At 39.1% G+C, this 12,741-nt stretch overlaps 1 protein-coding gene across 1 annotated transcript; it reads right to left on the bottom strand.

Moving 5' to 3' along the window:
* Positions 1 to 9,261: 9,261 nt before the first annotated feature.
* On the bottom strand, positions 9,262 to 12,215 carry ACOS5 (acyl-CoA synthetase 5). Its single transcript, XM_078970649.1, has 4 exons — positions 11,712 to 12,215; positions 10,702 to 11,622; positions 10,556 to 10,623; positions 9,262 to 9,677 (listed from the first exon to the last, which is right to left on the bottom strand). Exons 1-4 carry the CDS (start codon positions 12,135 to 12,137, stop codon positions 9,443 to 9,445), a joined length of 1,650 nt encoding a protein of 549 aa, XP_078826775.1. The 5' UTR covers positions 12,138 to 12,215; the 3' UTR covers positions 9,262 to 9,442.
* Positions 12,216 to 12,741: the final 526 nt, after the last annotated feature.

Below are 12,741 nucleotides of genomic sequence, written 5' to 3'. Positions count from 1 at the left end.
CTCGGGTTTGCACCCTATTTAAACCATCTTATGAGCCCCCAAACTCGTCTCCTTCACCCTCAAAGCATTATTTAGCAAACCCTAACCATTCCATTGAGTATTTGAGCATTTCTTGTGTAAATCTTGAAGTTTTGAAGAGAAGAAGGAGGCTAGATCCAAAGGAGAAGAAGAAGATCCAAGGTCTTGCACCCATTTCAGAGTTTATTGAGGTAATAATCGGATTCCTTCTGTTTCTATGATTTATTCTCCTTTATAAGCATATTTAGCCCATTTGATCCATTCCTTAGCTTGTTCATAGTAGAGAAATCATATTAGATTGCTTAGCCTTCAGATCTAGCCATGTTTCAGTTCCAAAAACGTAGATCTATCACCTTTATGGAGCCATTTTGCATGATAGCCCTAGATCTATCCTTCCAAGTGCCTTTTTAGCCTTTATATCATTTTTCATGCATTTGTACACGTAAAGTTGGAAACTTTACGTGGTAAACCAACCTTAGGAACTCAGATCTATAAATTGTATGCAGTGGTTTTGAGCAGAAACGAGTTTTTAGTAGCTGCATGCATGTGACTCGGTGAGTCGTTCTTCGGACTTGGCGAGTCGAGTCGCGAGTCCCCGATCTCTCCCCTTTGAGTGATTCCGAGTAGGGACCAGTGAGTAGTAGCATGGACTCAGTGAGTCGGAGGTTAGACTCAGTAATGGAGGGACTCGAAGAGTTGTTCATACAACTTGGCGATTCTAAGACAATCTTCTTAGATTCAAGAACAACTCGTCGAGTTGGATACAGATAGCCTGAGTTTTAGAATCGAATGGGAACTCGTCGAGTTTATGCCATACTCGACGAGTAGCAGCGAGCAGGGTTGAGAAATGAGAGTAGGGATTCAACGAGTTGGCGGCCCAACTCGGCGAGTCAGGTCAACTGTAAGTTGACTTTGACCAGAAGAGTTGACTTTGACCAGGAGAGTTGACTTTAGCCAGGGGTAAAAGAGTCATTTTACCCCAATGCAGTTATTAGTATTTGATTGAGTGTATTTGTGGAATTGTAGCTGGGGAGATACCGGAGCAGCAGCAGATAGCTTCTAGAGCCATACACTCAGCAGCCAGATCAAGAGGTGAGTTTCCTTTCAGTAGGAACGGATCTAAGGCCACAATGTCGGCCCGTATAGCTAGTAGTAGTTTCTGGACTTCGGCCCGATGCAAATTTTAATATGTTTGATGCCTTTGTGGCTCAGACAGGATTTATATGTTATGTGTTCCGGGTTACAGCCCGATGCAGTATGCAGTTTATGTGTTCATGCTAGTTGATATGTTTATGCTATGCTATGTTCAATAGTTTCAGACTTCTATCCGATGCAATCAGTTCCAGACTTCGGTCCGATGCAGTTAGTTCCGGAGTTCGGTCCGATGCAGTTAGTTCCAGATTTCGGTCCGATGTAGGAGGCAAGGCCTCAGTAGTTCCGGACTTCAGTCCGATGCAAAGGGCAAGGCCCTGGTTAGTTCCGGACTTCGGTCCAATGCAATTTCCGGACTTTGGTCCAATGCAGTGGGCAAGGCCCAGTATGTGTTTATATGTATTGTATGGTATGTGGTAGTTTGGGGGAGCTCACTAAGCTTCGTGCTTACAGTTTCAGTTTTGGTTTCAGGTACTTCCGCAAGCAAAGGGAAGAGCTCGGGTTGATGGCATCGCATAGACCACAGTTTTAGTTGTCCTAGGAGATGTTCTAGTTTTTCATAATGTGATTTGATACAGTTTTGACACAGTCTACATAACACTTTGCTATTGTTTTGAGATATTGACGTATGAGTTTTATTTTATGATATTATCTTAGTATTTTTAGTAATTGTTAAACAAAATTTTTTGGGTCTTATTATGGGATGTTTCAAGTTGGTATCAGAGCCTTGGTTTGAGGGATTCGGATACACTTTCGGGTGTGTCTGACCTCAAACTAAGGAAACGATAAAGATTTTCAAAAGAAAAACGTTTTGAAAATGATTTTGGAAAAGAACTTAAAAAGAAGAAGAGTTTTTATAAAAGGAAAATGGTGTGGTGTATGCGATCAACCGAGCTCAAGTAAGTACTCCCAAATTACCCATACAAGTTATGTTATGATTGCCAGTTTTAATTTCAGTAGAACAACATGCTAGAATAGGACTAAGGATCTAGGAGGATGCCTTATGTGCCTGCTATATGTGTTTCAACTTTTCGAAATTTGCATGCTAGTATTGAGTAGACAATAGTATGATAGTCTGTTAGGGTTATGCCTGATAGTATGAGCTTAGCCTTGTATGTTAGTACAATATCTCGTTATGAGAATAGATTTGCTTGAATAGTTTCCTGTATCCGAATGCTGTTTGCTTTGTGCTTTGTGGGAATCTGAGTGATGGGAGTTAGCCATTAGAATACATCACATCACATGTGATCAGGGTTGAATAATCTCAGAGTGTTGGATTTGGCCCCATTGCGCAGCTCTTGTTTGAATCTAACCGTTGTAGGGACGAGTCTTTTACTCGAAGGATTATCTGAGCCTCATTACATGTGATAGTATTCAGGTAATGACTAATTAGCATTACAAGGAGACCTTCAGCAGCTGAGGATTGTTTTGAATGGAGTTAGAGATTTCCCCTAGGGCAAGCCTAGGATGAGAGTAGCAGAGATCAGTAGTAGTAGAAGTGACTTGGTGGAGTCAAGGAAGTTCTTGAGGAAAGTACAGATAGATGTGGAAGGTAGTATGGGCCCGTACTACTGAAAGCAGAGGATCCGTAGTCGAATCAAGGAAGGCTGAGACAAGACCAGGAAACTAGTATTGGTATCAATGATCCCTTGAGATACTCCAGTTTTTTTCTGATGTTGCTATGATTTGTTTCAGAATGGTAGTTTTGCGTTCGAGGCCAGCAGTCGACAGTTCAGGTGCCGGAGGGGGATCAAGATCAGGATCAGGCCCGGAGGCCGGGCAGTTGGATGAGCAGACTAGAGAGTTTCTTTCTTCTGAGGTTACTCGTATCATACTGGAGCAGACTCCTGTGATCTTCGGTTCGATCAAGGAGGGTATTCTAGAGCTGATGGATGAGAGATTGGGCACCTTCTGTGCCGAGGTGGCGGCCATGATGGGGTCGCGCACACTTATGTTCAGGGAGTTCAGGGCATGTGGAGCTCCAGATTACCACGGGGTGCGGGACCCCATAACGAGTACTAGATGGTTGGCGGATGTGGCCAATGCTTTCCGCACGAGTAGGTGTCCCTCGGGGGACAAGGTTAGATTGGCGTCCTGTCTTCTGAAGGATAGAGCACGAGATTGGTGGGAGGAGGTCGGACATACCATTGGAGATGATGCAGCGTTAGATGCCATGACCTGGGCTGATTTCTCCACCAGGTTCAGGGCGGAGTTTGCACCGGTTATCGAGGTACAACAGTTAGCCAGGGAGTTTCTGGACCTCACCCAGACTACAGAGACCGTGGCAGAGATCACCGCCAAATTCAGGGAGAGGGCTCTTCTCGTTCCTCAGTATGCAACCGATGAGGAAATGAAGAAGGCTCGTTATCATGAGATGTTGCGGAGCGATATCCACCAGTTTGTGAGCCGGTCCAGCTGTAAAATGCTGGATGACATGATTGCTAGGGCTCGGGAGAGGGAGATTGACCTTGAGATGGAGAAGAAGAGGAAGCCGGAGGCGGTTTCGGGTGCAGGCAGTTCGGGAAAAAAGCCCAAGGTTTTAGATCACAGATCCAGGAGTCAGCAGAGCCACAGTCGATGTGGCAAGTGTGGGAGATTGCACGATGGGGTGTGCAAGGCAGGGAGTTTTGGCTGCTACAAGTGCGGTCGGACTGGCCATTTGAGCAGGGATTGTACGGCTCTAGCTACCGCTATTGCAGCATCAGATCTGATTTGCTTTCAGTGCAATCAGAGGGGACATAAAAAGTCCCAGTGTCTGAGTTTAGCTGCAACAGGGAAGGTGGTTGCACCTGCCCCTGCTACTTTAAGGATAACAGATGGCCGGCAGGGCCGAGTAGAGGCACCAGTGGCAAAGAGTAAAGCTTTTCAGATGACAGCAGAGGAGGCGCGAGCGACTCCTGATGTGGTGACGGGTATGTATCTTCCCTTCATCTCTATATTATTATTGATTATTGCTTATGGTTATATGTTTTGTATAGGGTCATTCTCTGTGAACGGCTTTCTGCTACATTATTATTTGATTCGGGGGCTACCCGATCGTTTGTATCGCTAGCGCTTAGCAAGAGATTTAGTAGAGCTCCAGGGGAGCTGGATTGTCCACTAGAGGATGTTCTATTCAGTTGTTCGACGAGCAGTTTTCGGTGGATTTGGTCCCTATTCCCCTGCGAGGGAATAAGGTTATAGTAGGCATGGATTGGTTGAGTCCAAACGGGGCAGTGATTAATTGCGAGTTACAGCTAGTGAGGGTTCGCACTCCCAGTGGGGGAGAGTTAGTGATTCCGGGCGAGAGGCCACAACGTGGACCAACTTTTTGTTCATCCGCGAGGGCGAGGCGCTATTTTCAGCAGAGTTCCGCCGGTTATGTAGCTTATGTCTTGGATGTCCGAGAGAAGGGCAAGACGATAGTTGACGATGTTCCGGTAGTGTGAGACTTTCCGGATGTATTCCCGGAGGATTTACCGGGAATACCTCCTGAGAGATAGGTCGAGTTTGGGATCGACCCAATTCCTGGTACGGCTCCGATAGCCAAGGCACCGTACCGGTTAGCTCCCCTTGAGATGCTGGAGTTGTCTATGCAGCTACAGGAGTTGCTAGACACGGGTTTTATTCGGCCGAGTAGTTCACCTTGGGGAGCGCCGATCCTGTTTGTGAAGAAGAAGGATGGGTCGCACCGTATGTGCATTGACTACTGGGAGTTGAATAAGGTAACGGTGAAGAACCGTTACCCCCTCCCGAGGATAGATGATTTGTTTGATCAGCTTCAGGGGGCGTCTTGGTTCTCCAAGATCGAAGCTTCCCTAAGTACTTGCAAGAAGTGAAAGATGCCAAGGCCAAAGCAGTTGGATCTTCTTCTGGTATGTATTCTATTCAATTCGATAATACTAATATGTCAAATTCTTCGGTTCTTGATACAAGATGTGGTTTCCCTATTTTTTATGATATGAAGGGATTAATGGAAAGGGAAGAGGTCGAGCATGGGAAGCTGAACCTAATCATGGGGAACAAAGGAAGATTGTATGTTACCAGGATTGGGACTTATGAGCTTATGTTTGATAGTATTAGGGTTGATTTGGCTAATTGTTGCTACCCTCCAGAAACGGCTCAAAAGTATTTCTTTTCATGATTTATTTAGACAATATCGTTATGGTTTTGATAATAATTATGGTACTATTATAGTTTATTTTGATGGTGTATTTATTTTTAAAGCTTATCCTTGTGATGGTGTGTATGAAACTATTGCTTGTGTAAATGAATTAGGAAACAATGTGTATAATATTGGTTCTTCTAATAGTTTAGACAAGTCATGCCTATGATATTTTCGTCTTGGGCAAATCACCAAGAAACATATCGCTTAACTTCAAAAGGAGGGAGTGTTTGGATTGTTTGACCTAAAACCATAGGTTGAATGCGAATCTTTCTTGTTGGGCAACATGACTAAATCACCTTTTATTAGAACATATGAAAGAGGTGAAGATTTGTTGGACCTAATCTATACGGATGTGTGTGTACCTTTCACTGTAACATGTGAAAGAGGTGAAGATTTGTTACATCTACTGACGATTCTAGTAGGTATGGTTATTTTTACTTGATTAAACATATATTGGAAAATTTTGAAAGGTTTAAAGAGTTTAAGAACGAAGTAGAGAATCAATTGGGAAAAAAGAGAAAGATTCTACGATCTAATAGATGTGGTGAGTATCTTAGTATCAAGCTTAATGACAATCTGAAGCAATATGGAATTATTTCACAATTAAAACCTCCTAGGACACCACAACTAAATGGTGTAGCTGAGAGGCATAATCGGAACTTACTTGATATGGTTCATTCCATGATGAGTCGAGCTTTGATTCCAATATCACTCTCGGGGTATTCCTTAGAAACAACTGCTATATCATCAATCTTGTTCTAACTAAGAAAGTTGCCAACATACCTGATGAAATGTAGAAAACAAAACCTTCCTCACTCATACACATCAAGGTCTTGGGTTGTGAGGTTCTCGTTAGGCAAGAAACCTCTTACAAACTTGAACCCAGAGCAGAGAAGTGTTTTTTCAGTGGTTATCCACAAAAATCCTTTAGATACTTGTTTTATAGACCCAATAACAACGTGGTGTTTGTAGCCTAAAGATGGACTTTCAGATGATAACTCATTTACAAAGAGGGCAGTGGGAGCACGATTGATCTTGAAGAGATTCAAGAGTCATCTAATGAAGCAACTTCTGAAGATACTAGCTTGCAACCTGAGAATTAAACTCTTGAGCCCACTGTCAATTTATTTCCCCTTTATTGGTCCAGTAGGGTTAGCATGCCACCTTCGTTTTATGGTTTCCATATAAGTGCAGAAGGTGATACATTTATCAATGATGTAACACTGGTAAATTTGGATGAGCATGCTAACTACAAGGAAATGATGCCAAACCTTGAGGCAATGGATAGTGACATGCAATCCATCTACGATAAACAAGTATGGACCTTAGTTGATTAAGCACCCAATCGAAAGACAGCGGGGTGTAAATAGATCTTGAAGAAGAAGACTATCATGGATGGTAATATACAGACTTACAATGCTAGACTAGTTGCAAAATGACTTACTCAAACAAAAGGGATTGACTATGATAAGACATTTTAACCTGTTGCCAAGATTAAGTCAATTAGGGTAATGCTTACCATAACTGCTCACTATGACTATGAAGTGTAGCAAATGGATGTTAAGACTACTTTTCTTAATGGGAAACTGGTTGAGGATGTTTATATAGCTCAACCAAGGGTTACATGCATAATAAATTACCTAATAAGGTGTGCAAGCTTAAGAAATCCATCTATGGACTGAAACAAACATCTCGTAGCTAAAATCTTTGCTTCCATGAAAAGGTCAAAGAGTTTAAATTTTCTAGAAGTGAAGATGAATCTTGTATGTATGTCAAAGCTAGTGTATGTGGATGTCATACTCCTAATATGAAACAGTGTTCCAAACTTGCAAGAAGTCAAGTCTTGGCTTAGAAAATGTTTCTTTATGAAGGATCTAGGAGAAGCTAGATATATTCTTGGTATAAGAATATACAAGAACATGCATGAGCGATTACTAGGATTAAGTTAGATACATACTTGGATAAAATATTGAAAATATTCAATATGGAAAATTCTAAGAAGGGAGATTTACCCATGTATCATACTGTTAAGAGAGCAAGGCTCAATGTCACAATAGTGATAAGGAGATAGATACTACGAGTCTCATTCATACGATTCGGCTATAGGATCAATCATGTATCCTATGAAGTGTACTCAACCTGACATGGCTTATGCTTTGAGCAAGGTTAGCAGATATCAAGGAAGAGCTAGGTTTAACTCATTGGAAGGCAGTGAAGAATATTCTTAAGTATTTGTGAAAAAAAAAGATATTATCATAGTTTTTGGCGGCAAAAATGAACTTAAAGTGAGTGGGTATATTGACGCCAGTTTTCAAATAGATTAAGATAACAATTATTTTCAATCTGAATGGGTTTTCTTGTTAAATGGCGGAGTGGTAACTCGGAAAAATTCCAAGAAACAAACTGTGGTTGAATCTACTTGTAAATCAGAGTATATCACAGCAAGCGAGGTAGAAAAGGAGGCTATATGTTTAATGAATTTTATTAGAGATCCTGGAGTTGTTCCATCAATCCAAGAACCAATGGAGATTAACGAGGGTGCGAAAACTTTGACAAAAGAACCTAAAGACATGGTAGATCTAGAAACATCTAGAGGAAATATCACTATATTAGACATAAGGTTGAAGAGGAAATATCACTATATTAGACATAAGGTTGAAGAGAGTGCACTCGTGGTGAATCGTGTATCATCAGAAGGAAGTCCTGCTGATCCTCTCATGAAGGGTCTAAGCAAGGTGAAGCACTTTGAGTATGCTATGAGCATAGTTATCATAGATATACAAAACATCAAATGACTAAAATAAATTGTTAGAAAAGAATAAGGAGCATAACAAAAATTGTCTAAATAGAAATTACACGCATCGTTGACGTTCAAAAACATTAAGGAACATATCAAAAATTGCGTAAAGGGAAACTACAAGGATTGTATGTCCATTGCAATATAACATTCTGAAACTATTTTCCAAAAGAAAATTACACACAAAAAGAAAACTATTCACCGCCCCACACATTCATTGCCCGTAGCATCCATCGTGATTCACCAATAGCATTGATTAATGAAATGATTTCATGTTCTTTGAAACGTTTCCAAAAAGAGAGATATTTCGGCAACTTTGTACAATGTACTTTTCTTTTGAACTCCAAAAACAACATATTTTTTAACCGAAATAACTCTTGATCAACATGTTGCAAAGAGGGTATTTTTGTTAATAATTCTTCTATGTTGGTCTGAAGATGACATCTTTTATTTCAAGCTAAATAGAAAACAATTTCCAGCTCGATTATGTTTTATAATGACAGTCAAGGGATAAACAATTTCAAATGTAGGTATGTATCTTTAAAAATCGGTTTTCTCACATGACCCACTTTATGTGGCATTGTCCGGAGGGATATCACGTGTCAATACACAAATATTAGTCAATCTAGATGAACAATTCAACAACAATAAAGTCTACACATCAAATGACGTGCATAAAAAAGTGTTGTACGATTAATAATGCACAATCATTAATACGTTCATGTACATTTGTAAATAATCTTAAGTTTTCATGTTAATTCTTATTGATGTCATTTCTACTAAAATGACTCTTATTGATAATTATTTAGATGTAGTAAACTTATTCGCACAAAATAACTAATCGTCTCTACAACTAATTTCTGAAAAAAAAAAAATTATTCGCACCCGACGTTTGTCACAGGTAAACGACTAGTATATATATATATATATATATATATATATATATATATATATATATATATATATATATATATATATATATATATATATATATATATATATATATATATATATATATATATATATATATATGCACGCATACGATATAAAGTATTATTTTTATAAGTGATTAATCGATGCAATATAACATTTTAGTAAGATATTGAGATACAAGAATTTGATTTTCATCAAGTTTTCTAATTCTTTATCATTAAGAAACTATTTAGGATGCATGATACGAAACACGTAATTATAAGAAAAGATGCACATAAATTTTATTGAACCCTAATACATTTTGTATGCTAGTCATAGAAAGGGTAAAAAGGTAAATTCAACAAGTGACACATGAAAGAAAATCATCAATTTGGAGGTTGTACTTCCGAGTTTGTTTAATTTGTAGCAGATTTGGCGATGCTCTCCAACATTTTCTCTCTAATGAGCCTCCTCATGATTTTGCCGGAGGGTGATTTGGGTATTGTGTCTACAAAATGAAGCACCCTCACTTTCTTGTAATGTGCTACATTGTTCGCAACATACTTCATCATATCTTCTTCGCTCTCTTTTGCATCATTGCTCATTACCACATTTGCCCCTGGTATCTCGCCTGCCTCTTCATCTGGCAACCTGCACGTTTTAAAATTTAACTACGTATTTAAAACAGACTAAAATAACCAAAATACAATTTTTTTTTTACAGCTATCACAAAATAACTATTTATTTCATTAAAAGTTTATAAGAAATGCCTTTTAGTTTGCACTAATACTCTATGATTCTATTAGAAAATTCGTTCATTTTTCATTTATTGGGAAGGCCTGATCATATTGCACAAAATAAGTTTCTTTGCATGTTTTTCTAGTTTAGTTGTTATATCATTCTTCGACTTAGTTGTATTTTGTGCTTTCAACATGAGAAAACGTCTTTTACAAATAAGGACTTTGTCCAAATATATAGTACGGAGCACATAAAATAAACTCAAGTACTTTGTTCTTTAGTTGGTGTTCGAAGATGGAATATATCAAGATAGTGCAAAGTAGTAGGATTTCCTTCCATTGAAAAAAAAATGATATTTTAAGATGAAAAATATCAAGGTTTAAAAAATTGTAATTTCATTGTCATTTAACTTCTTCATTTTACTCAAATAAAGTGGAATTTTGTTAAAAGCTATGTAAAACCTAAAAAAAATATTATTGTCAAAATTCATTGCAATGAGTCAATGACATGAAAAGTAATATCGCAAAATTAAAATTATTATACGAATGATTTATGAAAAAGTTATTTATTCGAGGATAGAGTTCATAGACATGAAGTTCAATAGTCAAAATCATAATTTTTTAAATTCTTCAATAAATGTCATATCTTAAATTTTGTAATAAATAAATTTTATTTTCCTATTTTATATAAAAATTTAATAAATATAAATGATTTATAAAATGATACTATTTTGACAATCGATTTAAGTGCTTAAAACGTTCGGCTGCTAATAAAAATATAAGCGTAATCACCCCACAACAGCGGCATCTTCAACAGAAGGGTGGCCTAAAAGTATTCCCTCTAATTCAGCTGGTGCAACCTGTTAATTTGCATGACAAACCTATTATTAGTCGTTTTAATTCATATCTGCATGATCAAAGTTTGAGTAAAAACTTACTTGAAATCCTTTGTACTTTATTAACTCCTTCATACGATCAACAATAAAGACATCACCTTCTTTATCGATGTACCCAATATCGCCGGTGTGAAGCCACCCTTGTTCGTCGATAGTTTGAGCTGTCTCAGCTTCATTCTTGTAGTAACCTTTCATGACACATTGACTTCGAACACAAATTTCACCCGGTGTATCAGTAGGTAGTGAACGACCTGTATCAGGATCAATAAACTTCACTTCTAAATTCGGTAGTATGTAACCCACCGATCGTTTCTTGGCTGTGTGGTGACCCTTTCTTGGGTCGCCGTGGGTTAGTGTTATGCAACTATGCTCCGTCATCCCATAAGCTTCTTGAACCACTACTTGAGGGAATCTCCTTTGGAATTCCTCGTAAATCTCCGGGGCAAGAGGCGCTGCGGCGGACATGACGGATCTCAGTTGGAGCTTCGCGATATCTTCAGCGATGGGATGCTTAACTAACCCTAAAAGTATCGGTGGAACAATTGGTGCGAAAGTGACTTCATGTTCGATCAGTGCTTTCAAAACAGTTGACAGATCGTATCTTCCCATCACCACCACTTTCCCTTTGTTTTTAAGTGTCGCGCACAAGATTCCGGTGAGTCCATAGATGTGAAAGTACGGAATTAACCCTAATATGGTCACTTTTCCGATGAGGTCAGGGCCGACGCTAAAGAGAGTCGAGCAAAGGTTCGCGACTATATTCCGGTGAGTTAGCATGACACCTTTTGAAAGTCCGGTGGTCCCGGAGGAGAAAGGAAGGGCACAAAGATCGTCCTGAGTCACGACGCTTTCAATCATACTGTTGCTGGCTCGTTCTCCTGCTTCCAGCAATTCGTCCCATAAAATGGTCCCTGGCACCCGTTCTTCTCCGACAATTACCACCGGTAACCCTAATTCGCTCACCTGTTACAAAAATTCAAGAAAATAATGTTGGTTGACCTTAAACAAGATTTGAGTATTGGAATTGAAACTGAGGTTGATTAATTAATTACCTTGTTATAAGTCTTGTCATCAGTGATAATTAGTGTGGCTCCGGCTAACTCCACTTGTTTCTTGATCTCAGACGAATGGCTTGAAGGATTAGCGCCGGAAAAAACACCACCGCCACCCATTATGCCGAGGGCCACGATACCGTACTCCACCACGTTAGGGAGGACAACGACGATGACGTGACCAGTTCGCATGCCAAGGGACCTCAGCGCTTTAGAAGACCTTCTGACATCTCTAGCAACTTCACCATAAGTGTAGGATTTCTTTGTGGCGGCGTCAATGAATGCCACATTTTCGGCGTAGGATTCTGCATCTTTGAGCACGAAGTCCGGCAACAAGAGGTCGGGAATGGGGACAGACGGGTAACGACTTCGAAATATGATTTCTTCATCATAATCTTTTGCCAAATCCTGTGCGTTTTTACCCATTGTAGATAATTTATGTGAATGGAAGAATTTATTAAGGCATCGATTTTATAGGACAAAAATGCTTGAATCTTGAGTTAGTGTGCATGAGGGTTTTAGGATGAGATTAGGAGTAAGGTGGGGTTGTCATGCTCGTTTTCTTAGGTTGGAGATTGTTGAGTCATGTAATACTTTGTTTGATTTAATCCTTATTATAGGTAGCGAAATAAGCATGTAGAACATATGGAGTAAGTGGTAATTAATAACATGCTGATGTTACATATAGAAATGTATTTGATTAAGTTGGATTGATCCGTCTATGCATTATTTGTTTATTATTTTGTTTCGTAATAATATGCGTATAATAAACTTTATTACAAAAGTTAGTAAAATCGTTTTTTTAGTTTCACTACTAGAAACATGAGTTTTAGAGACGGACGAATCCGTCACAAATCCGTCGCTAAATATCATTTGCGATGGATCAACCACAAACATACTCCATAGCGAATTAGAGGGTGGCTAATAACTTAGCAAGGGATTTAGCAACGGATTAGTTTTCTCTTGCGACGACCTTAGCGATAGAATATTCATAGCAAAATGGCACTTAATCCTGTTATTTAGTACATTG

The sequence above is a fragment of the Lactuca saligna genome, chromosome 8, assembly GCF_052625555.1.
Source record: "Lactuca saligna cultivar CGN05327 chromosome 8, ASM5262555v1, whole genome shotgun sequence".
NCBI classification, from domain to species: Eukaryota; Viridiplantae; Streptophyta; class Magnoliopsida; order Asterales; family Asteraceae; genus Lactuca; species Lactuca saligna.
This window is presented reverse-complemented; position numbering and strand designations above follow the sequence as displayed.

Bases quoted from the DNA above. Each gene is read 5' to 3' on its own strand.
- ACOS5 (XM_078970649.1), bottom strand. From the start codon at position 12,137: ATGGGTAAAAACGCACAGGATTTGGCAAAAGATTATGATGAAGAAATC. The intron at 10,624-10,701 runs GTAAGTTTTTAC...GCAAATTAACAG, and splicing joins TAAAGTACAAAGGATTTCAA to GTTGCACCAGCTGAATTAGA. The intron at 9,678-10,555 runs GTGATTACGCTT...TAAAACGTGCAG, and splicing joins GAAGATGCCGCTGTTGTGGG to GTTGCCAGATGAAGAGGCAG.